Source organism: Macrobrachium rosenbergii, chromosome 3 (assembly GCF_040412425.1).
Source record: "Macrobrachium rosenbergii isolate ZJJX-2024 chromosome 3, ASM4041242v1, whole genome shotgun sequence".
Lineage (NCBI taxonomy): Eukaryota > Metazoa > Arthropoda > Malacostraca > Decapoda > Palaemonidae > Macrobrachium > Macrobrachium rosenbergii.
Genome location: NC_089743.1, coordinates 50652530 through 50677529, shown reverse-complemented (window position 1 = coordinate 50677529; position 25000 = coordinate 50652530). Strand labels below are relative to the sequence as shown.

General features: G+C 30.8%; 1 protein-coding gene across 1 annotated transcript in view; it reads right to left on the bottom strand.

Annotated features, from left to right (window-relative positions):
* LOC136855562 (uncharacterized) overlaps positions 1 to 25000 on the bottom strand; it is a 244629-nt gene that overhangs the window by 138660 nt on the left and 80969 nt on the right. Inside the window, exon 3 of the mRNA XM_067132664.1 lies at positions 7812 to 7956. Within this exon, the coding sequence (XP_066988765.1) occupies positions 7812 to 7956 (145 nt within the window). The remainder of the gene's footprint in view (positions 1 to 7811; positions 7957 to 25000) is intronic.

Here is a 25000-nt window from a genome sequence, read left to right as displayed (position 1 = left end):
AAAACACATTCATATATAAACATATATATATATATATATATATATATATATATATATATATATATATATATATATATATATATATAAAATGAATGTATGTATGTACATATGTATGTATGTATGTGTGTATGTAAGTTCCACATACACTCTGAAACGCATTGAGCAATTTCAGCCAAACTCAAAAAGAACACTGTGTGGGTAAGGCATCACTGGCACCAAAGGTGGGGTATGTGGGAAGGGGGTGACATGTAAAAATAACCAAAAATGACGGATATTAGTGTCTAATCCATAGTTTTCGAGGGCGCTGAGATGTATAGTGACACTCCCAGTGCCCTTTAAGTCCAAGTACAGCCCCGACAGGAAGGCATGGTGAGAAGAGTGGGAAGAGGGTGACATGGAAAAATAAATGAAAACGACAGATATTAGTGTCTAATGCGTAGTTTTCAAGCTCGCTGAGATGAATAGTGAAACTTCCAATGCCCTCTAAGTTCAAGTTCAGCCCCGATAGCAAGTTGGGTTGAGAAGGGGTGGGAAGGTGGTGACATGTAAAAATAACCGAAAACGACAGATATTAGTGTCTTAGCCATAGTATTCAAGCTCACTGAGATGAATAAGTCCAAGTTCAGCATCGATAGGTAGTTAGGGGGAGAGGAGGGGTGAAATATAAAGTATCAAAAATGCTGTGTCCATGTAACTGAAGCAACTATCTTAACAGGAGAGAGAGAGAGAGAGAGAGAGGGTGTTGGGAGAGAGAGAGAGAGAGAGAGAGAGAGAGAGTATCAGCTGTGTTCAGAGTTTCCTCGGTTAGTGAGAGTTGGTCTGCTATTAGGTTTCCCCGGTTAGTGCTGAGTTGGTATATAGTAGGCTATATATATATATATATATATATATATATATATATATATATATATATATATATATATATATATATATATATATATATATATATATATATATATATATATATATATATATATATATATATATATATATATATATATATATATATATATATATATATATATATATGTATATTCATTTATATATATGTATACACACATATATAATATATATATATATATATATATATATATATATATATATATAACACATACAAACATTTATGTATATTCACATATATATGTATACACACATATAATATATATATATATATATATATATATATATATATATATATATATATATATATATATATCAATACATGCAAACAGACTATGGAAAGTCAACCCTGATTTACCTGAATGAATATATATGAAATATCTGTTTACCAAAATATAAGCCCTCATTCCAACATATTATCTTTCTGGCACAGGAACATACACACACCTGCGAGATCCCCAAAAGACCAAATATATGATATATCCTATAATATACCTATCAGCTATATATCTGAAAAGAATCAATACGATGGAAAGAGAACTATGGTCAATCCTTTGTGGTTACCTGGAAAGAATCTGAATTTATGATACGGTTTCTGAACTTCCTAAAACGGAATTGCCCTAAGAAAGAGATTTTACTCTTTCATCGTGTCGGGATACGACTCGACTGGTGGACGTTTCGAGATCCCGAAATACTTTAGGACGTTTTCCTGAAAAACATTCACCTGTTTCAGCTGCCGCCTCTGAAACCGAATCTATGGAAAGAGGAACCGTTCTAAATGGTTTTTATCTTCTTCGAGGATATATAAATTTCGTGTTTATTTATGTATATTTACTACACAACACATAAATACATATATATAATAATAAAGATATTATATATATGCATATATATATATATATACTATATATGGTGGATATATATATATATATATATATAATATATGTATTATACGTTTTCTGAAAAAGGGCATTCAGTATTTCTTAGATTATGCTGACGTTGGGTTCTTCGATTTTCAACCGTTCTGATTAAAAACTCTAAAAAATCACATTAAAACATCGTCGGCATAATAAAATTTAGTAATTTATTTATGTATATTAACAAATATCCTGAGTCGAGACTCACATATTGGATAAATATATATATATGTATGTATATATATAAATATATATATATATATATATATATATATATATATATATATATATATATATATATATATTTATATATATATATACATACATATATGTATATATATGTATATATATATATATATGTGTGTATATATATATATATATATATAAAATAAAATATACACACATATATATATATATATATGTATATAAATATATAAAATGAAACTATATATATATATATATATATATATATATATATATATATATATACATATACATATATATGTGTATATATGTGTGTGTATGTGTAGAGAGAGAGAGAGAGAGAGAGAGAGAGAGAGAGAGAGAGATTTTTTAGTATTTGATGTGCAAACGTATATTTTGACTCTTATTCATTTAAAATATTATTTTCAAAATAAAATGCCAGTCATTAAATAAAAAAACTTTTGCAGAAATATATCACTCGCATGAATTTCAGTAATACTTTAATCTGTATTTCGGTAACGACTGGAATCCTTTTTTCTTAATTCACTAATTAGAAAATAATGATAAAATTAATTGCAAAGATCGCATCGATAGACATAATAAAAAGATTTCTTTTTAATGTATTTTACCCGTCGGCTTGACCAAATTATATTAGAGGGGCTTTAGCTTGCCTAACAATTCGCATTTTTTTAATAAATCAGATAAAGAATTTAAATGTTAATATTTTAGTATACACTGAAATCAATTACTCGCGAGTGAATAACTCATCCATTAAGAGTTAATCTTCAGGAATAATTTGAATATCGAGGGTTCCTGAAAGCGCAATGTTTTTATCAATTTGTTATGCTTAATACATAATCATAAAGTTTTGCCTACAGACTGAAAGAGAGTGAGATTTGAGCCTACAAGAAACTGAACTTTCCTTAGTTTTGGATTAGAGTTTTAGTCACGTTTTAAAAGAAAATTATTGACTTCATTCGTCAAAAAATTAATGAAAGTAAAACCACTTACTAAAAATAAAGGCAATAACTGAGTTCTGTGAAATCAGGGCATTTCTAATAATGTCAAAAACTTTCACTTTGACCTGGAAACGATTCTAATTTTGTAAAATATTTTTATTTGTTCCTTCCTCGTTTCTTCTTGTCTGTTTTTGTTTCATATTCCACGAATCAGAACGCCCGAGTTGATAAAGAGCAAAGGGGAAGAGATATAGGTAAGGAAAAATAGGAAGCTAACGAAAGGAAAAATGTCATCTGATCTTTTTTACAATCGAATGAAAGTCACAAACGCACAGACACACAGACAGTCTGAGCTGACGTATCAACTCTTAATAGTTTATGTAAAATTAATTATTCTACCTTCAGTTTAATTTGTTATCATATTAGTACATTTGACTGAGAGTGAAAATCAGAGTCACGAAAACCAATACTATTTTGAATATAACAGAATTTTTCAAGTACAGTTTCTAACTCTATTGTATACATTGTATATATGAATACATATACACACACACAAACACACACACACACACACATATATATATATATATGTATGTATGTATGTATGTATGTATGTATGTATATATATATATATATATATATATATATATATATATATATATATATATATATATATATATATATATATATATATATATACGACTATATATGTACATGAAATTTTTATCACAGTGATTTATATACAACCATGAAGCTACAAATGTTGTTTCATATCCAATTCACGCTACTTCGAGAATATCCTCGATGGGGTATTGTCATCGAAGGGGAATTTTATAAGTGATAAATAGATCGGCACCGCCGGGTCTCGCTCCCCCGACACAGTACCTTCCAACAGCTCCAGTCGACGGCGATTGAGTAACCTCTCTTGGTGGCTCAGTGGTTTGACCGTCGACTGGAGTTATTGGAAGGTAGTGTGTCGAGGGATCGAAACCCGGCGGTACCAATCCATTTATAACTTATAAAATTCTCCTTCGGTGATAATTCTCCATCGGGGATATTCCTGAAGTAGCGTGAACTGGATATTAAACAAAATTTGTAGCTTCATGATTGTATATACATATACGTATTAGTGTGTATGATTGTCGCGTTGCTGTAGAGTACGTGTAATTTGGCATTTGTCTGTACTTAACGAATATGTTGCATTTTTTAAACACTTTTCTCCGGAAATTTCGTTCTCCTGCGAGACATTACAGCTATTTAGAATCCTCTGTAAAGACAGGTTTCATAAAGCTATGGTTATTTTACGAGAGCTGAATTATTCCAATTATTTTCGGTGCCATCTGTAATAAGGAAAATATGTTCCCTCAAAGAAAGGTCTTGTCTTGGCAAACGTTCGAGCTTTTTAAGCTATTTCTGAAAGAAGTTTCTTTGCCATAATAATTCAGAAGACTCCTGTATTTTACGAAAATCTCATAGCAACATACTGAACGATCGGGCTTTAATGCCAATTCCGTGAGCAGAAGGCAAAAATTAGGAATATTTCAATAGCATGCAAAAAGTTTCCTTATAATTAATTTCCTTATCCACGCATCTTCTTATTCTAAGTACTTTATACCGAAAGTATTTAGGCCATATTTTAATCTAATTCACTAACTGTTTAAATTTTTTTGTCCTTGCTATCACCAACCAAACAATACTGACTATCTCCATTCTGATGGTAAATATAAAAAAAATTATGCATTTTAATTTGACAGGGAAAAAACACACTTAAGACACCTCAAATCAATACAAATCTTCTAGACTGAGGTCTTAGGAACGAGGATGGTGTCACAGGTAAAGAGGGGTTTTGAACATCCCCAGATTGCAAGTTGACGGGTTTTTGGTAAAGAAAATCACGGTTGACATCTGTTATGATCGAATGCAAGCGTGGATAAAGGGAGATTTAATCCTGGATAAATGGGTACAGCTCTGCTGTTACTGAACTTTGAAATAGACAATTAGGTTGGAATTGCTCAGCATATTACTTTCTGTGAAACGTATCCAATAATTCTTCGTCCGGGTCCATCCTATTCATAACTTTTCATGGTCATGCAAGAATACGATGGCCAGTTAAAATTGATCAAACCCCTGGAATGCTTTTGTGTCCTGCGACAATGGTTCGTACCTGAGTTTCCTGAGGCAGTGATATCTCTTAATGGCATACTCTGCATTTAAACACCATTAAGCAATCACTTTTGGCTTCTTTATGATCGATGCTTTTTGCAGATGTTACCTATTCTATTTCAAGTCTAAGTATTTATGAGAAGATTCAGTATCCACAGATGCAAGCAATAAATCAAAGACGTGTTTCTCCCAAGTAAAGTAGACTTGCTAGCATGAACTTGAAAAATCAGAACCACTTTGATTGATGAATGGAAAGAGGAAACTGCAATAATAATTACAGCAAAATAACAGGCACTTGATATGAAATGGTAATGATTTATATTTTGGTTAATATTTTATCATAACATATAGCTTAAAATTATATGCAAAACCTTACAATTCAGGTCGGTTTGTTTAAACATTTAATATCCTACAAAAGACATATATTATATATAAGTCGCCTCACGTTGAATCTGTTTTACATACAGAAAGGATCAGGAGCTTTTTATTGCATAACGCAGCAGAGCAAACTGAACTGAAGATATGGAAAACGAATATGTAAACGCTTTACATTCTCCCCGGTTCAACAATAACATTTTGAAAGATCGGAAGGAATGTTCAGGTTTCTTATTTAAACGCTTTCATAAAGGTATTAATTTCTACGATTTCCTAATAATTCTACGCTGCCTTACGAATTTGGAATGTTGATGTATAATTATCCAATGTAAATATTGTTCACGAGAATATAAAAAACGTATGTAATGGTCATCTGGTGGTTCGGCAACTTTCTAAGATATTCTTGAAATTGGTACTTTTATGCTAAAGAGGACCTGAAATGTTCTAATACGGCAATTAGTAATAAAATATATATTTACTAAATTTCCAAGATATAATTATGTACCTGTCTTTCAACTGATGTTATCACAGCATGAAGACTGGCAAAATCTCTTTGGTTACTTCTATGCTAGAGAGGACGTGAAATGTTCTAATACCTCGATTATATCTAACGAAATTAATGATAAAATATACATTTATTAAATTAATAGGATATAATTCTGTACCTGGCTTTCAACTGATATTATCACAGCACGAAGACTGGCAAAATCTATTTGGTTGTCATTAAGTAAAAACAGGTTCTTAAATCTTAGCTCTCGGTTCTTCCTCAAAGTAATGACTATCAGTTCAACCAAAAGTATAAGTGGTTAAGTGGTTCCACTATGCAGTGATTAAAGAGGAGAAAAGTTGCAGAGAAAAATTATTTCCCTTCCATGCCTTGTTAATCTAGGCTGAAGCATTATTGCAAATCAGTCCGTAAGCGTAAAAGTAAAAATCTTGAATGTTCCCAAAAATGGTGCGGGAATGCCCCATACTCTCAAGTCATACATAGTTCTTTTTATTATTTATCTTATATATTTTTAAGTGTCTAGCTCATCTTGGCAACTCTTTTAGTTAATCTCACAAGTCTCAATGTAAACTTATCGCTTCCAGCAGATAAATAATGTGTGTGCACGCGCACGCGCGCGCGCGCGTGTGTGTGTGTGTGTGTGTGTGTTTGTATATTAAATATGAGGTTCAGTACCTCGGCATTACCAGAATTCGTACAGGAAAAACACTTTTTTTAAGCTTATTGCCTGCAGCCTTATATTTACAGCGCTACTTGAGCTGGCGAATTAGTACAGTATTCGACCGTTCTCACATGAAGATGGAATTAAGTAACGAAGATTTTATGGTGACAGTGAATCGCTAGAAAAGAGGTCAATGAAATTAATATATACATACACAAACCAATCACCAGTAAAACAAAGAACCGTACTTTACACACAAGGACATTCCACCAAAAAATGTTACCCTGTATTGCCTGAAAAAAAAAAACCTAAATCATTATTTTTTGGTTTATGTACTCCAACGAACCCATTCGAAATCCCTAGACTACCTATTTTTTCATGTTTTTTTAAAGGGATATATAGGTTACAAGTTTGTAATTCCCATGTAATTTGCCCTGCGGAGAACGAATTAAGTGCTATTAATTCCCAAACATCATACTATAGGTAAATATTGCCTTTGGTATTAAAGTATTATGGTATATTAAAGTTAGAGACTTATGATGTTTCCTCGCTGATATCAGTCCATGCTATTCCAAATGCAGATTTTTCAGTTAATGCATAAACTCATACGTACATTTGCTCATACATACATACATATATATATATACATGGATACATACACACACACATATATATATACACATACACACACACATTATTATATATATATATATATATATATATATATATATATATATATATATATATATATATATATATATATATATATACATACCCATGCTCTACGGATACCAGACGATGAGGCCTGTTAATCCCAGAAAGCTTGTAACTTTTCCTGAATAAAAATCTCCGTTAGGTACCATCCAGTTTAAATGAGGTCCTGTTATTAATTGTATTAATGCACAGAACAATTGTGTAAGCGACAAAGGTCATATATGTCTGTATGCATGCATATATATGTATTTATATATGCATAATATATAATTATGTATAATAATATACATTCATGCCTCTACATTTACCAGTGTAACTGAGAGAAGTTTTCGAAATATGAACTCGTGTAGAATATGGGTACATAAACACTTTAGAAATTACTGTTTTAGACTTTGATGTTTGGGACCTACCTGTTGGGATTTCTGCAGTGGCCGTCTCGAAATTGGCACGTTCCTTTGAAGAATTCCAACCTCTGCTTGCAATACGCGTTATCCATGCAGATGTTGGCCGCTCGCTCGCAAGTGGGGATTTGCAACATCGGATGCATATCCACATCTGCAATGAAACGGGATTAGTGTTTTACTAATGCTTTATTAAAATTAAAGATTGCAATTAGTGGTCTTTCAATTCATCCGGATAATAAAAACTATAATAAAATCCGTTTAAACAAAGCATAAAAGCATTTTCTGTTATTATCCGCTGTGTCTCTATTGTCTTGAGGCTAAGCGGTTAATTTTGTACTTGATGGTTAGTTGACTGTTTTGGATCATAATCATGGTAAATAAGAGCACAAGATATGAGGAAAAGGCAGCAGCAGCAGAGAGAGAGAGAGAGAGAGAGAGAGAGAGAGAGAGAGAGAGAGAGAGAGAGAGAGAGATTACTGTATTTATACTTTTGGAGGTTTTGCCAAATAGATAAAAATAACATCATTGCCGGAAAGCACAACATTGAAAAAGAAAACGGTTTGCTTATGTATGTATGTATGTATGTATGTATGTATGTATGTATGTATTCTTATTCAGTTCTGTTCTTTATTCTTTCCGTATATTGATGTTTACAACTTTATCTATGTGTGTTTCGTTCTTTCTATGGTACGTATCTCTTCGAAAAATCCAACCTTTAAAGATCATCTGGATACAGTTATTTCAAAGACCTCCTAGTGTTAGTGAACAGGTAAATATTTAATAACGCTGTCCGTCAGTCACTAACCCTGATTTGAGACTGACACTCAGGACAGATACAAACAAACCTTGACAGATAATGGACAGAAACTGTTACCCATGTAAATTGTTGGCAAGAAAAGTAGCGACAACTCACTAAAAGTTTCTTCCCCCTTTGAAACTTTCCCCTCTTGGTCGTCAGGAGACATTACGTTTCAGAAATTCTCTCTCTCTCTCTCTCTCTCTCTCTCTCTCTCTCTCTCTCTCTCTCTCTCTCTCTCTCTCTCTCTCTCCGTCTATTTATATTGGTAAGCGTATGTTCTTTACGAGATCACTCATTCAGTGTATCAATTTGTTTCCTTGTAAAGCTGATAGAGGAAATTGTCTTATCAACTTTATTAAGATCTCTCTCTCTCTCTCTCTCTCTCTCTCTCTCTCTCTCTCTCTCTCTCTCTCTCTCTCTCTCTCTCTTTACATTGGTAAGCATATGTTCTCTACTTTGTAAAATCACTCATTCAGTGTATCAATTTCTTTCCTTGTAAATCTGATAAAAGTAATTCTCTCACTAACTACATAATGGATGTTCCTAGATCTCTCTCTCTCTCTCTCTCTCTCTCTCTCTCTCTCTCTCTCTCTCTCTCTCTCTCTCTCTGCTGTAATTTTTTTTCTGTTGATTTCTGATGTACTGTAAGTAACTGCTAATATGTAACTTTGTTTGACGTCTTTGGGCGTAATAAATTTATTAAATAATCTCTCCCTCTCTCAGTCTATCCTCTGGGAAAGGGATTATTCAAAAACTTAGAAAAATAGCTCCACACTTTTTCTGAAAATACTGTATGGTGGTGGAAATTATTCAAGAGTTCAGGATTGAGTAGGTAAGGGTTATAAGCGTAGCAGTTAACAGTTGACTGGAGAATAAAAAAAACAACAGTCATCAGAGAATTCCAAAGGTTTCAGGTACGAGAGAAAAGGAAGTACAAAATGATCCCAATTCCAGATAGAAGATCAGGGTTGGGATTCTTAATAACACACAGCTGAAGTTGTAAATACATTAAAGTCAATAATAAGGTTATTTTTTATTTAATACTGCTTTACTAGATAACTAATATCCATTACAAATCCGAAATATCAGTAACATGCTAATTCCAGTTAACGAACTAAAGAATACATGCAAGTATATATGTTACAGGCAGATAGCGAAACCAGGTATTTCACGAACTGCCTGAAATTTCAGGCAGATAGCGAAATGCTCTTAGGGACATTTGATCCCCAGGGGCTAGGACTAAACACAGTGAAATACATTTGATCCCCCAAGGGCTAGTACTAAACAGGGCGAAACAGTGTAGGTGAGTCACTGTTTCGCCGTGTTTAGTACAAGCCCGTGGGAGGATCAAAATTATGTCCCTAAGTGCATTTTGCTATATGTCTGAAAATTCAGGCATTTCGCGAAATGCTTGGTTTCGCTATCTGTCTGTGACATATATACAGTATATAGCCTATGTATGTTTTTTAAGTGGATCATACATTTATTTATAAAACACCCTTTTCAACTATTCTGGAAGGTTATAGTTCTTTAGAAAGCAGATCATTAATTAAGGATTAATTGACCATATAAATTGAAATTAAAAACTGAGGTAACACAAGCGCCGAATATTATTCAGAGGAAAACTAAATTACGTAAATCACTAGGCGAAATCACACACGAAATAGGATTGCCCTAATAACTGATTACGAATTAAGGTGGTATTTGCTGAGTAATGGCTATTGTAATTTGCTCATTCGTCGTATTGATGACAGATGTCCATTTCGTGATTGGAAAGCTCTCTGCTAATTAACTGGATAATTATATTATCAACGGAAAATCTATTTATGTGAAATATGTCTTATGAATAGGATGGATTATCATAGCTCTCGATGTCTATTTATATGTGGGGAAAACAAAGTGATGCTATAATGAAACATTAAAATTTCTAAAACATTAATTTGTTAATTTAGTAATGCAGAATATTTTTTTATTTTAGAGGATCCGGCTTTAAAAATATACCAAAATATGAATGGATGGCATGAATTTGGAAATAAATACACTAATATTTTATTTTATCAGATAGAGAGATAGATAGCAGAGTAAGAGATAGACAGATAGGTAGCAAAAAAAATGTATTTTGTTTTACAGTGCTTTATTATACACCACGCTAGGCAATAAAATTAGCATTATAATATCTATAATTACTCCATTATATTTTCTCATTAATAATGCATCGTAGTTTCTTTAAGATCTTATACATGAATGGCTATTTATAATAACTTCTTTTGCCAAAAAAACTGTAGTTATTTAGTCAATCCTATTGCAAAGTATTTTAGTGTAAAATGGACGCAAAAAAGAAGTAACTCGGGGAGTAAAGAGTTCATAGATTGTAGTCGTTGTGTTTACACATCAAATAATGAATGTTGAACTGCTAAACGTTATCAAAACAGATGGGGATTATATATGAACACATGTTTGTTTTCTTCACACAGCAACGGGTATTTCAGGAATAAAAAAATAATTGGTTTCCATTCTTTCTTTTGCTTGTTTCTTCCTTTTCAGTGGCATGGATGATCCTTCCTGTTTCCTGTTAAGATCTTGATTTAGCTCTACGTGAAAGCTCATATCACCTGAATGATTATCATCTTTTATGCGAAGTAATACAAGAGGGCTTTTCCATTCGAATTAAACGCTAAATTTCCAAAAAGGATGTAACAGAAAATATACTGCCCTTCATTGCCTGAGGTTACCATACTGCAATTTTAATAAAAGGACAATACTAAAAATCGCCGTTTACAATGAACTTTAAGTTTCGTATTTTTTGAAAGGTATTCATAAATATCATTTCAATATTTTTTGACCAGAAAAATAATAAAAAGTTCATTTTGGTACTGACCTACGCTTACAAGGTTAAGCTTACATGCCGATTTTTTTTAATAAGGAGTTCCAGAGAGTACGTATTAATTAAAGAAATCTAAATTATACTGATTCATGTTCATATAAAATGTTAAAGGTGATTTGGTGTGCTGAAATTATGGGGCTATAGTATTAGCAGAAGGATCAATAGATCCCTTTAACATGAAAGATGATAGGAAGATAAAACGATAGTTAGAGACAAATATAAAGAAAACAGATGCGTTCGAATTGAGTAGAAAACAGGGGTAAAGCGATTAATCAATCAAGAGAAAAATATCGCAAAATGGGAAGTGAATTAAGAGGAAAGAATGAAATCAAATTATACGATAAATAATAAAGACGAAAAGGAAAAAAGCAGCTCAGGTCAGGTTCAGAAATGAGGTCATGGGCTAAGGGCTAGTTTGAACAGAAGACAGAATGATGAGTTGTCTAAATTGGGCAACTGAATCAGCACATATAATGGGGACAAAAGAAAGTTGCATGCAAGTGACAGGAGGAAGTGGACCAGGCTCATTAGGGCAACGGCCACTCAAACCAAGAATAAAGTTGTGGTGAAATAAGAAAAACTCGAGAACCTCAGAAAGTGGAATCGGAAAACAAGAAAAAGTCCTCAAACTGTTAAAAGTTTAGAAAGCATGAGAAGAGATTTGCCTGTCTTAGTAGGCTAACGGTGACAAATATATATATATATATATATATATATATATATATATATATATATATATATATATATATATATATATATATATATATATACGAGTAAATATATATATATATATATATATATATATATATATATATATATATATGTATATTATATGTGTACATATATATATATATATATATATATATTATATATATATATATATATATATATATATATATATATATATATATATATATATATATATATATATATAAATATATATATATATATATATATATATATATATATATATTATATGTGTACATATATATATGTATATATATATATATATATGTATGTATATATATATATATATATATATATATATATATATATATATATATATATATATATGTATATATTTATATATATATATATATATATATATATATATATATATATATATATATATATATATATATATATATATATATATATATATATATATATATATGATTTTTAAAGATATAAATACTTCCTTGTTATACTTTAGGTAAATCAATGTCTACTTATCTCAGGAGGGAATATAAATGATGCAGAAGAAATGCAAACTTTCACTTGATATCTAAATTGCAGGTTTACCAAAAAAAAAGGTGGAAAAACAAAAAATTAAGCACCGAGTATTTTCTTGTAAATGTAGTAATTTTCAGTATAAACTGATGAGCTTCGAAAATTAGAATGTCGTATATCTTTCGATTTCATATATGATTACCTTTTTACAGCCATGGCCTATTTTTTGTTGAAGTTGAAGGTACATATACACGTAATTTATTAATGCCGTTTTGTCAAAGATAAGTCTCTAGAAAATTGATAGTTTTACGAAAGAAAGAAAAGGTGCTGCCATCAAGTCTGCAAAACTATGCTGTAAGAATAAGTCCAGATGAGGTTGTGAGTTACAAACCTGTGAATGTTTCGTATTTGTTTGCTCTTTGGGACTGTAATCCTTATACTCTTGATGGCTACAGCACAATGCCTATTTATTTGGGATAAAAAAAAAGAAGTTTCAGTAAAACCTGTATATCCTTATCTGAAGTCAGACTTTCTGCAACTTAATATTAGTTTCATAATATTGATATTTTACCAAAGCAAATTAACAAGGGAGTGATAGGGAACAGCAGACTGAGTTCAGTAAATGGAGAACGAGTGAGGCAGCTCCACTTGTCACAGAATAAATAGACAGTCTCCTAAACCACATTTTTAGTGTGACCTCCTTTGAACTATTTTAGTTTTCTGTAAAAGAAAACTATTGTGCCGGCTTTGTCTGTCCGTCAGCACTTTATTCTGTCCGCCCTCAGATCTTAAAAATTACTGAGGCTAGAGGGCTGCAAATTGGTATGTTGATCATCCACCTTCCAATCATCAAACGTATCAAATTGCAGCTCTGTAGCCTCGGTGGTTTTTATCTTATTTAAGGTTAAAGTTAGCCATAATCATGCTTCCGGCAACGATATAAGATAGGCCACCACCGGGCAGTGGTTAAAGATTCGTGGGCCGCGGCTCATACAGCATTATACCGAGACTACCAAAAGATAGATCTATTTTCGGTGGCCTTGATCATACGCTGTACAGAAAACTCGATTGCGCTGAAGAAACTTTGGCGCATTTTTTACTTGTTTTTTTTTTTTTATGTGGGCACGTCGCGCGAAAATATTGGATTAGCAAGAGCAAACGATAATTATGTGAACTTTTCATGGCGGTTTGAACTTCATCACTTAATTAATACTTGGCAGTTACTGTCAACTCTCGGCCATAAAAGTGATTTAAAGTGATTTACCGAAATGTCTCGCGAGAAATTTACGGCGTAAATACGAGAAGGTTGCTGTTTATAGAGTAAATACTTTGCACTGAGATATATTTGCTGTTTGGAATTCACAGTTGAAAGGACACTCTTTCTACTCGACATAAATTTGACATATAACCTATAATTATGCCATTGTGGACTGGTTCATACCTGATTATTAATCATATTAGTGTTACTGATAGTAAATACAATCATTTTTTCTGAATCTGTTTATTGCTTGTATTTTGTTTCTAATAGCACTCTGTTCCATTTAAAAAGAAAATGGCTGAAGAGCTAATGGTTGCGAATATGCATAATTTCTGGGGAAATAATTTGCTCAACATTAAGCTATGACAGTTTGTTGTGAAACAAGACTATAAATAACGAAATGAGTTTTCCTTCCCATCCACTCTCTCTCTCCCACTTTCTCTCTCTCTCTCTCTCTCTCTCTCTGTATATGTATATGTATATATATATATATATATATATATATATATATATATATATATATATATATATATATATATATATATATATATATATATATATATATATATATATATATATATATATATATATATATATATATATATATATATATGTAGAATCTACTGGTCACTTTTACCAGACACATATGTAATTCTAATAGCCACATTGTGGCTATTAGAATTATATATATATATATATATATATATATATATATATATATATATATATATATATATATATATATATATATACATGATGTTGCCTTGTAACATGTCTTTCCATAGCTCTGGTATTTTTACTCTTCTATTTATCATGTATTATGTGTAATGATAATAATTATTGAAATATCATATGTAGTGTAGTGTCAGATCTCAAAAGCATTAGTGATTTAGATAACTTAACAGCGTAATTTAGAATTAATAATACATTTTTAATAGTAACGTAGTAAATGAGGAACACGCGTGTCCTAGCGAAGGTTGGGAAGAACAATTGCTGATCTGTTCTGGAAACCAACTCTGGTTTTTTGTTTTGTTTTTAAAACATGCCAGTCATAATTAGATCGTGTAAAGGTTTCTGTAAAAGCTTTTTTCTGTATGAGAAGGAGACATGTACCTTTTGAGGAATATGAACAAGTGTTGCACTGAAACTCATGACAGTTGCGTCATGTTTAAGATTACATTGCTCTGATCACTTACTGTATGTCCTTTTGGGAGTGTAAATGTCTCAATCGATTACATCATCTTCCTTCTAGAACGTTTGTATCTCGTTCCCAAAATGCTTTAATGACGTCACTTCAGTGTTTTAATTTCCTACTGGAATCTCAGATCTATTCATTCTTATTTGAGAGATCGATCAGTTTGGCTCTCTCTCTCTCTCTCTCTCTCTCTCTCTCTCTCTCTCTCTCTCTTCAAAAGAGAGTAATTATTAACGTAAAGTGTTAGTGTGGTCACTAGTATTAAACTTAGCTTTTGAGATCTGAGTGTAGGAGAAGTGTAAAAACTTAGTAGCAGTGCCTGATAAAAATGTGTGTTTTGTGAATTTAAAGCAGCTGCGTGATTTTGCAAAGATTTTCACAAGCTTGTGTAAGGTAAATAAAATTTACTTATTATTACCATGGTATAGTAAGGTGTGCTAAAAGAAATTTTGCCTTAGTGAAATTATTATTAATAAATCTTTTGTATATTTTTGTGTGTTCTTGTGTTTACAATCTCTTTATTTTTCTCAGTTTGTATATTTGTGATTTCACATATATTTACTTAGCATTTTAAATATTTCTTAATAATTTAACATGGCATACTTGATTTAATTTTCATTTATTAAGATTTTCTTTTCAAATATTGCGTAATTCTTGATAGTTTAAATTTTGCTTGACTAATTTAATTCCTTAATAAATTAAAGTTTTTGTGGATTAGTTTTGCTTAACAATTTAATTAAAGAATGAATTAAATTTTGTGTTGTTTTCAAGTAATAGTAAATATTTCAGACTGTGAATTCTAATTATAAATTTTGAATTTGAAAATAGATTTTTGTATTTAACAATTTTTAAAACAATGTTTCATTTATTGACCACCAGTGATTGGGATTAATTGTGTGTGCATAAGGCAAAGTTATAAACATGTTTTGTTCCTTTAGTTTTGCTGAAGTGAATTAAGACCAGGGAAACAGTTAAAGTTGTTTGATGGAGTGATGCCCTTTTACTCTAGTATATTTATTGTTTAACTGTTAACACCTTGCACTAGTCTTGATAAACTTAGTTTGATTTTTCATGTGATTGATGAGCTTTTTTAAGGGATCACTGTTACCTTTAGAATACTCAGTTGTAATTCTTATTGTTATGAGAGATCAGGTATCTGGCTGAAGTGAAGTAAATTTCTGAATTCTGTGATTAGTTGTGTAATAACTAGGTATTTGGTGTGCTTTATGACAATATATATATATATATATATATATATATATATATATATATATATATATATATATATATATATATATATATATATATATATATAATATATATATATATATATATATATATATATATATATATATATATATATATATATATATATATATATATATATATATATATATATATATATATCGTTCCCAATATTTTGAACTTTAGAGATAATTTTATCTTATTTTCCATGACACACGTCACTTATTAAATCTAGCTTATTAGGCACCTATATTAGTCATCAGATTGTAATTTTTTCTTCCCGTTTTCTTAAATTTCGATGTTGAATTTCCACTGAGTAAAAGTTAATACACGAACTGTTGAATGTGTTGAATATGTACAAAACAAATGATACTGACCACCAGTAATAAATTACCTTTTAGGAACAAGGTAACAAAATCCAAACTTATTTCAGCAATAAATTATTGTTAAATATCTTTATAATATATCACACTGATAATATTTATTTATTTTCATTGTATTTATTCAGTAGATGAAACCTATTCATATGGTACAAGCACACAGGGCCACTGACTCGAAATTCAAGCTTCCAAAGAATGCTGGTTTGAACCACCCACCACAGACCCCACACCGCGGCAGTAACTGATCATGATACAGGGCAAGTGATTTTTCATCGACCTTGGGGAGGCGCGAACTGATGACATCTGAGTGGCATGTCAAGACACTAACCTCTATACCAGCGACAATGGTTTCACTTCTGGTAACTTTTAAATTAAATTCATACATTCGTTAACATATTTCAGCTACCTTTAAAACTAAATTTGCTCAATTTAGTACTCAAAGAGAGTGCAACTCTGCCGTATTTTCAATAAAACATGTTCAATAAGCTAATTACCGGCTAACAAGGATAAAGTTATCATGACGTTATTTAACTTCGCTAAGATAATTCCGTAAGGAACGACAATGTTATAGCTTCCTTTGAATAATAATAATAATAATAATAATAATAATAATAATAATAATAATAATAATAATAATAATAATAAGTTCAATGAAAAAATATACTTCTATAGCGACCCGTTATTCGCACCAAGATTGATAATAATAATAATAATAATAATAATAATAATAATAATAATAATAATAATAATAATAATAATAATAATAATAATAATAATAATAAGTTCAATGAGAACAAATGCTTCTATAGCGACCCGAAATTCGCACCAAGATTGAAAAACTAATAATAGTAATAATAATAATAATAATAATAATAATAATAATAATAATAATAATAATAATAATAATAATAATAATAATAACAAGTTTAATGAAAAATATACTTTTATAGCGACCCGAAATTCGCACCAAGATCGAAAAATTAATAATAATAATAATAATAATAATAATAATAATAATAATAATAATAATAATAATAATAATAACAATAATAATAATAATAATAATAATAATAATAATAATAATAATAATAAGTTCAATGAAAAAATATCCTTTTATAGCGACCCGAAAGTCGCACCAAGGTTGAAAAATTAATAATAATAATAATAATAATAATAATAATAATAATAATAATAATAATAATAATAATAATAATAATAAGTTCAATGAAAAAAATACACTTCTTTAGCGACCAGAAAATCAAGAGAAGATTGAAAAATTCTTGCACAAGGAGATTTTCCTGCCAGAAATTCCTCTCTCCTTAGAAAGCAAAATGAGGAGATAACGTTTCAAAGGCAGTGACTGCGCCTTTAAAGGAGATGAAAATGGTTCCATTATCACGTAATGAAGAAAACGGCATTACTTATGAACGAAATTCCCCCGTGAACATTCATTCCAATGACCGGCCGTTAACAACTCGCCTCATCAAGGAGATAAGCAAAGTCGATATCACGGGGTTGTGGGATGGGAGGACGGAGGTAACGCATCCTGAAATAAGTGCAAAGTAGTTAGACTATATGTATGTTATACGATCACAAGTAACACGTAATATATATATATATATATATATATATATATATATATATATATATATATATATATATATATATATGTGTGTGTGTGTGTGTGTATGTATATATACATATATATATATATATATATATATATATATATATATATATATATATATATATATATATATATATATATATATATATATATATATATATATATATATATATATATATATATATATATATATATATATATATATATATGTATGTGTGTGTGTGTGTGTATGTATATATACATATATACTGTATATATATATATATATATATATATATATATATATATATATATATATATATATATATATATATATATATATATGTGTGTACATATATATATATATATATATATATATATATATATATATATATATATATATATATATATATATATATATATATATATATATATATATATTTATATATATATATATATATATATATATATATATATATATATATATATATAAAACACCAAAAAAAAACTCGTTTAAAACACTGGCAATACGTTTAAAACACAATAGACAAAAGGAGAGGTATTGTATAAAACAACCCAACTCCTTAGAAATTACGTTATATTCGTATAAATATCTCTAACTTTCAAAAACATCAACACCTTAGTGTAACCAGACGTTTCAGAAGATTTCAAAATCTCAGAAAGAGTTTATGACGAAGGTAATCTACGTCTGGTAACAGAAAGACATTCTTTTTCTTCAAGCGAGATGGTGGGGTGGGGGGGGGGCGTTTATTTCCATATGTATAACATTTGGAAAATAGAGTATCATATTTTTTCCATTTCTTATTCTTTGTAGGCTTCTCCAGATATGCAATAGTTGAAAAATATGAGCATTATATTTTTTTCTCATTCCTTATCTTTATACGCAATAGTAGAATTGAGAACTTAACAAATACTGAATCAAACAAATACTAGTTTAAAAATAACTGGAAAATGGAAGTATTATATTTTTTTATTTCTTACTTTGTGTAGACAGGAGCAGAATAAAGAAATAAACACTTATTACAGACTCTGCCTGCCTGTCTAACTTTCTGTTTGTCTGTCTGTCTGTCTATCTAGCCCAATTTCCGTCCACTTATTGATTACTTGCTCAGCTGTTACATCACTCTTACATCAAGCTTGACGTATTTCACCTTGACATTTGATTCTCTGTGTTATGACATTAGATGAAATTATGCCTAATTTCCCAAGTAGGTGGCTTAATTAGATCAGCAGTTTCTTCTTTCCGATTGAGATTTGACTTGATTAAAACGTCGTGTTTTTAAACGAGGGAAGGCGTAGGAGACTAACACAGAAAAAAAACTGTCGCTTTTTAGTTTTCTGCAAAAGAAAACTATTGTTCCGGCTTTGTCTGTCCGTCCGCACTTTTTCTGTCCGCCCTCAGATCTTAAAAACTACTGAGGTTAGAGGACTGCAAATTGGTATGTTGGTCATCCAACCTCCATATCATCAAACACATCAAATTGCAGCTCTCTAGCCTCAATAGTTTTTATTTTATTTAAGGTTAAAGTTATCCATAATCGTGCTTCTGGAAACGATATAAGACAGGCCACCACCGGCCCCTGGTTAAAGTTTCATGGGCCGCGGCTCATGCAGCATTATACCGAGACCACCGAAATATAGATCTATTTTCGGTGGCCTTGGTTATACTCTGTACAGAAAACTCGATTGCACCGCAGAAACTTCGGCGCATTTCTTACTTGTTTATAGATCAATTTCATTTGTTTTAAGAAAAGGGGTGACGTGATCCACATCGGTCTGTATGGGATTTGTTGTGTTTTGTATATTTTTAATTACATGATTAATTACAAAATTACTTCAATATCAATGTAATCTTAGACCATCAGATGTTTATTTTTATTTACGGTTGACAGACTACTTGCCTTATATACTGGTAATAACAAGAATTTCTTCTGAATATCCTTAATTCTTTTATTAAAAAATAATAGCTAATGATAAGTTTAACCTCGGATATGAGGATTATTTAAAAAGATATAAAATAAAAGAAAGGTATTATTCCCTTTTGGTAGTATGAAAATATTTCCGAAATTCTCTGTGCAGTTATAACGTAATTGGCCAATAGATCTCATCCTTTCCATAATGAATCAACAATTTATTGTTCCCCAGGAAATAGATCTCTGCATGCAAGAGAGAACAACAGAAGATCCTCAAAAAAAAAAAAAAAGAATATCAGCCACAAAAATATATTTCTTTGAACGAAAACATGAATCTCATTTGCTGGGTTTAATTACTCCCTCGAGGCTGGGTAGACTCAGTCGGGAAAGAGCGCTTCACAATAATGGGATAATCCTTATGTCTTTTTCTCTCCATTGTTGCATATTATATACATATATATATATATATATATATATATATATATATATATATATATATATATATATATATATATATATATATACATATAATACATAAATACACACACATATAAATATATATATATATATATATATATATATATATATATATATATATATATATATATATATATATATATATATATATAAATATAAATATATATATATATATATATATATATATATATATATATATATGTATATATATATATATATATATATATATATAGAGAGAGAGAGAGAGAGAGAGAGAGAGAGAGAGAGAGAGAGAGAGAGAGAGAGAGAGAGAGATTTATATATATATATATATATATATATATATATATATATATATATATATATATATATATATATATATATATATATATATGATGAATCTCTTAACGGGAATGGATCCATAGCGAAATCAACAAAATTGTGTATTGGATTTATGTTCGAACTATGCAGTAGTATAGTACTAACCATTACACTGCCTGTGAACAAGGCCCATAAGCATCGCGTCAAAAAACTCCCTACTCACACCGTAACATTCACCACTATCTTCTGTGTATCACTGCTGTTTCTCGGTATTAAGAAGATTGCTCTGCAATACCTTCTTTGGAATAATCTCGCCATCGCTGGGCCTCTTTTCTTCCCCTCTACTACATCCGAATTATATGGTCCTGTCGTCTTTAAAATGATTATGCCATCTCAAACAAGTATGGATCATCTTTTCCCTAATATGAAAATTTTTACTATTTCTTTCATATTTTCTTACATCAAGTATACTACAAAAAAAAAAATATTACCTCAGTAGTTTTAACCTTTCTCTTCTCATTTGTATTAATTACCATATAAAAGAGCGTTGGTTCAACAATTAATTCATACATTTTAACCTTGGCGACATAGACGAGCCGTGGCTTTCCAATCTTTTGCAGACCTTCGTTACCTCTCTGATTTTGTGACTCTTTCTTCTCTCGCGCTGCCATCGACAAACATATTTGTTCTTCGGTATTATTCATCAACGTTTCATATTAACATTCATTGCCTGGTATTCTTGGTTTCCATTTAACAAAAAAACCTTTTTCTTGTTTATATTTATTCATAATCATTTACCTCTTCAAGTATCTACAAACATGAACCCTTACACAGCCAAGACCTACTTTTACATAAAGCGCGAACCGTTCATTCACTTATTTACATATTCCAGTGCAAGTTTTGCTTCCTACATTAAAAACTTTTAATCGCTTTCACCAACTTTTTATATACACCATAAGCCCCCAACAGTCTTTCTTGATTTTATCGTAAGCTTTCTCTTTCCCGTCGAGGGGTAGCGCCGTCAGTGCACTCCATGCGGTGCACTTTAGGCATGACTTAGGGTTCTTTGCAGCGTGCCTTCGTCCCCTAAATGCAACCCCTTTCGTTCCTTTTACTGTACCTCCATCCATATTATCTTTCTTCCATCTTGCTATTCAACTTCTAACAATTATTTCAAAGTGCAGCAGCGAGGTTTTCCTCCTGTTACACCTTTCAAACCTACCAACTCTCAGTTTCCTTTGCAGCGCTGCATGACCTCATAGGTCCCAGTGCTTGACCTTTGGCCTAAACTCTACAGTCCATTCCATTCCATAAGCCTTCTCTTATCCACAAATATTCTTTTGTACAAGTCCTCGCCCAGACATACCTTACGAAAAATGTTGCGGACAAACTACTGTAGTTCTCTACAGAAGACAAGAGAGAGAGAGAGAGAATAAGCCCAACTCTGACGTGTCGTTTCCCTTTTGTTCGGTTATGTAAATTAGAGTAATTTTTGCACCCCAGCCGAGTAGTTAGGGTTTACCCTGCGTTTAATAGCAGAGAACGGAGGTGGCCATTAAACGGCTTTTTTTTTCTGAGGAGGGAGGGGGAAGGGGGGCCATTGTGTGAAGACTCCCTATTAATGGCTGCACTAGGGGTCTTGAATTAGGTTACGCAACGCTGTTCTGCATAATGATTTTGTTGCTCTTTAGGTGCAACAGCAATTTTACTCTTAAATTGGGTGAAACAATAAAGTTTATAGAAAAAGAGAATGATTCTTATTTATTTAAATAATTATATATATATATATATATATATATATATATATATATATATATATATATATATATATATATATATATATATATATATATAAATATATATAGTTATTTATTTGTTTATTTATTTATTTATTTATTTATTTATTTATTTGTTTATTTAGGTAATAAATGAAACAAGATCTTTATGTTAATTGTAGTTACTTTTCCTTTCTTGTTTTGACCATCTTCATGGAGAAATGAAATAGGGTATATTGATGTTTGTTTATTTATTTTTTATTGATTTATTTACTTACTTATTTGGCTAAATATCAAATAAAACACCAATGTCTGTATGTGATGTTAACTGTAGGTCGTTTTTCTCACCTGTTTTAATCGTCTTCAAGGAGAAATGAAAGAAGATATATTGATATGAAAGACTTTCATTTTTTTTATTTTCAGTTTTTCAGGATCTTTCAACACCTAGGGAGGTTAAGGTTAATTGCGGTCGGTAATTTGTTATGCTCCGTAGGTAATTAAAGCTTCTCTCTGAAGGCAAATGAGAGTGTGTATGTGCGCTGGTATAATTACTTCGAAATAAAGCGTTGGTCTAGAGTGTAACATGACAGGGGGAAAATATATCGACCTTTTAGTTTCCTGAGAAGAAAACTACTGTGCTGGCTTTGTCTGTCCGTCCTCACTTTCTTCTGTCCGCACTTTTTCTGTCAGCTCTCAGATCTTAAAAACTGTTGAGGCTAGAGGGCTGCAAATTGGTATGTTGATCGTCCTCTCTCCGATCATCAAGAATATCAAATTGCAGCCCTCTAGACTCAGTAGTTTTTATTGTATTTAAGGTTGAAGTTAGCCATAATCGTGCTTCCGGCGACGATATAAGACAGGCCACTACCAGGCCGTGGTTAAAGTTTCATGAGCCACGGCTCATACAGCATTATACCGAGACCACCGAAAGGTAGACCTATTTTCGGTGGCCTTAATTATACTCTGTAGCGGCTGTACAGAAAACCCGATTGCGCGAAAGAAACTTCAGCGTATTCTTTACTTGTTCTTATTGGTTCCTATTTTATTTTCGTGCGAATGTTATAACCAAAGGAGCTGTTGATTACATGGAGTTGTCCATAATATGAATGTTTAGCACTGTTTTGCCAGAACAGCTCTCATTATTTCTATATCTTGTCGGTATAGTTTCCTAAAAGCAGAGTTTCAGGCAAATTATTTAATATATAGTTAGATTTTAAGTAACTTTATATATGCACATGAATAACTGACTATACAGTGTTATTCGTTGCTGCTTGATATCTTCATGATTAGCATATTGTAGTGTCTTATATTCATTTACTGACTACATGAACAAGTTGTGATGGTCCTTTGTAAAATGTTGATGATGATAATTTATTATAACCAGAGAAGTGATAGAGATCACATGTTGCTGCAATTCTATATCATCTGCTTATTTTTTGGTTACATTTTCATTAAACACCGATCAAATGAAACTACTCTTATGAAATGATCAAGAGACTTGTTCTCTATTTTCTTTTGATGAACAAAGTAAGCAAGTGGACAGATGATCATTGCATGTAGTTTTTAAAGTCTGGTATACATCTGAGGATTGGCTACAGTTCTTTCATCATTTCATATTATTATTACGCTGCTGTAATCTGTTATCGTTAAATTTAAGCAGAACCGTGTTGAAAATTTATAAAAAATGTAAAGGCTATCCGAATTAATATAGTGCTTGGTAAGAGGTATACAACAGTATGAAGAAATATATAAATGTAATCGTTTCTTACAGAAGTTCTAATGTATGCCGATTTCTTTCATCTTCAGCCTTTTGGTCCTGCACACACACACACACACACACACACACACACACACACATATATATATATATATATATATATATATATATATATATATATATATATATATATATATATAGAGAGAGAGAGAGAGAGAGAGAGAGAGAGAGAGAGAGAGAGAGAGAGAGAATGCGGAGGGCGTTAGTTGCCACCATGTTATTAGAGTTTTAGAGTACGTAAAATGCATCATTACGTCCCAACACTCATCTTTAACTAAAACTGTCTGATTTCAGGCTAGGATTTAGCGTACCCTTATGAAAGGGTCTATTCTCTT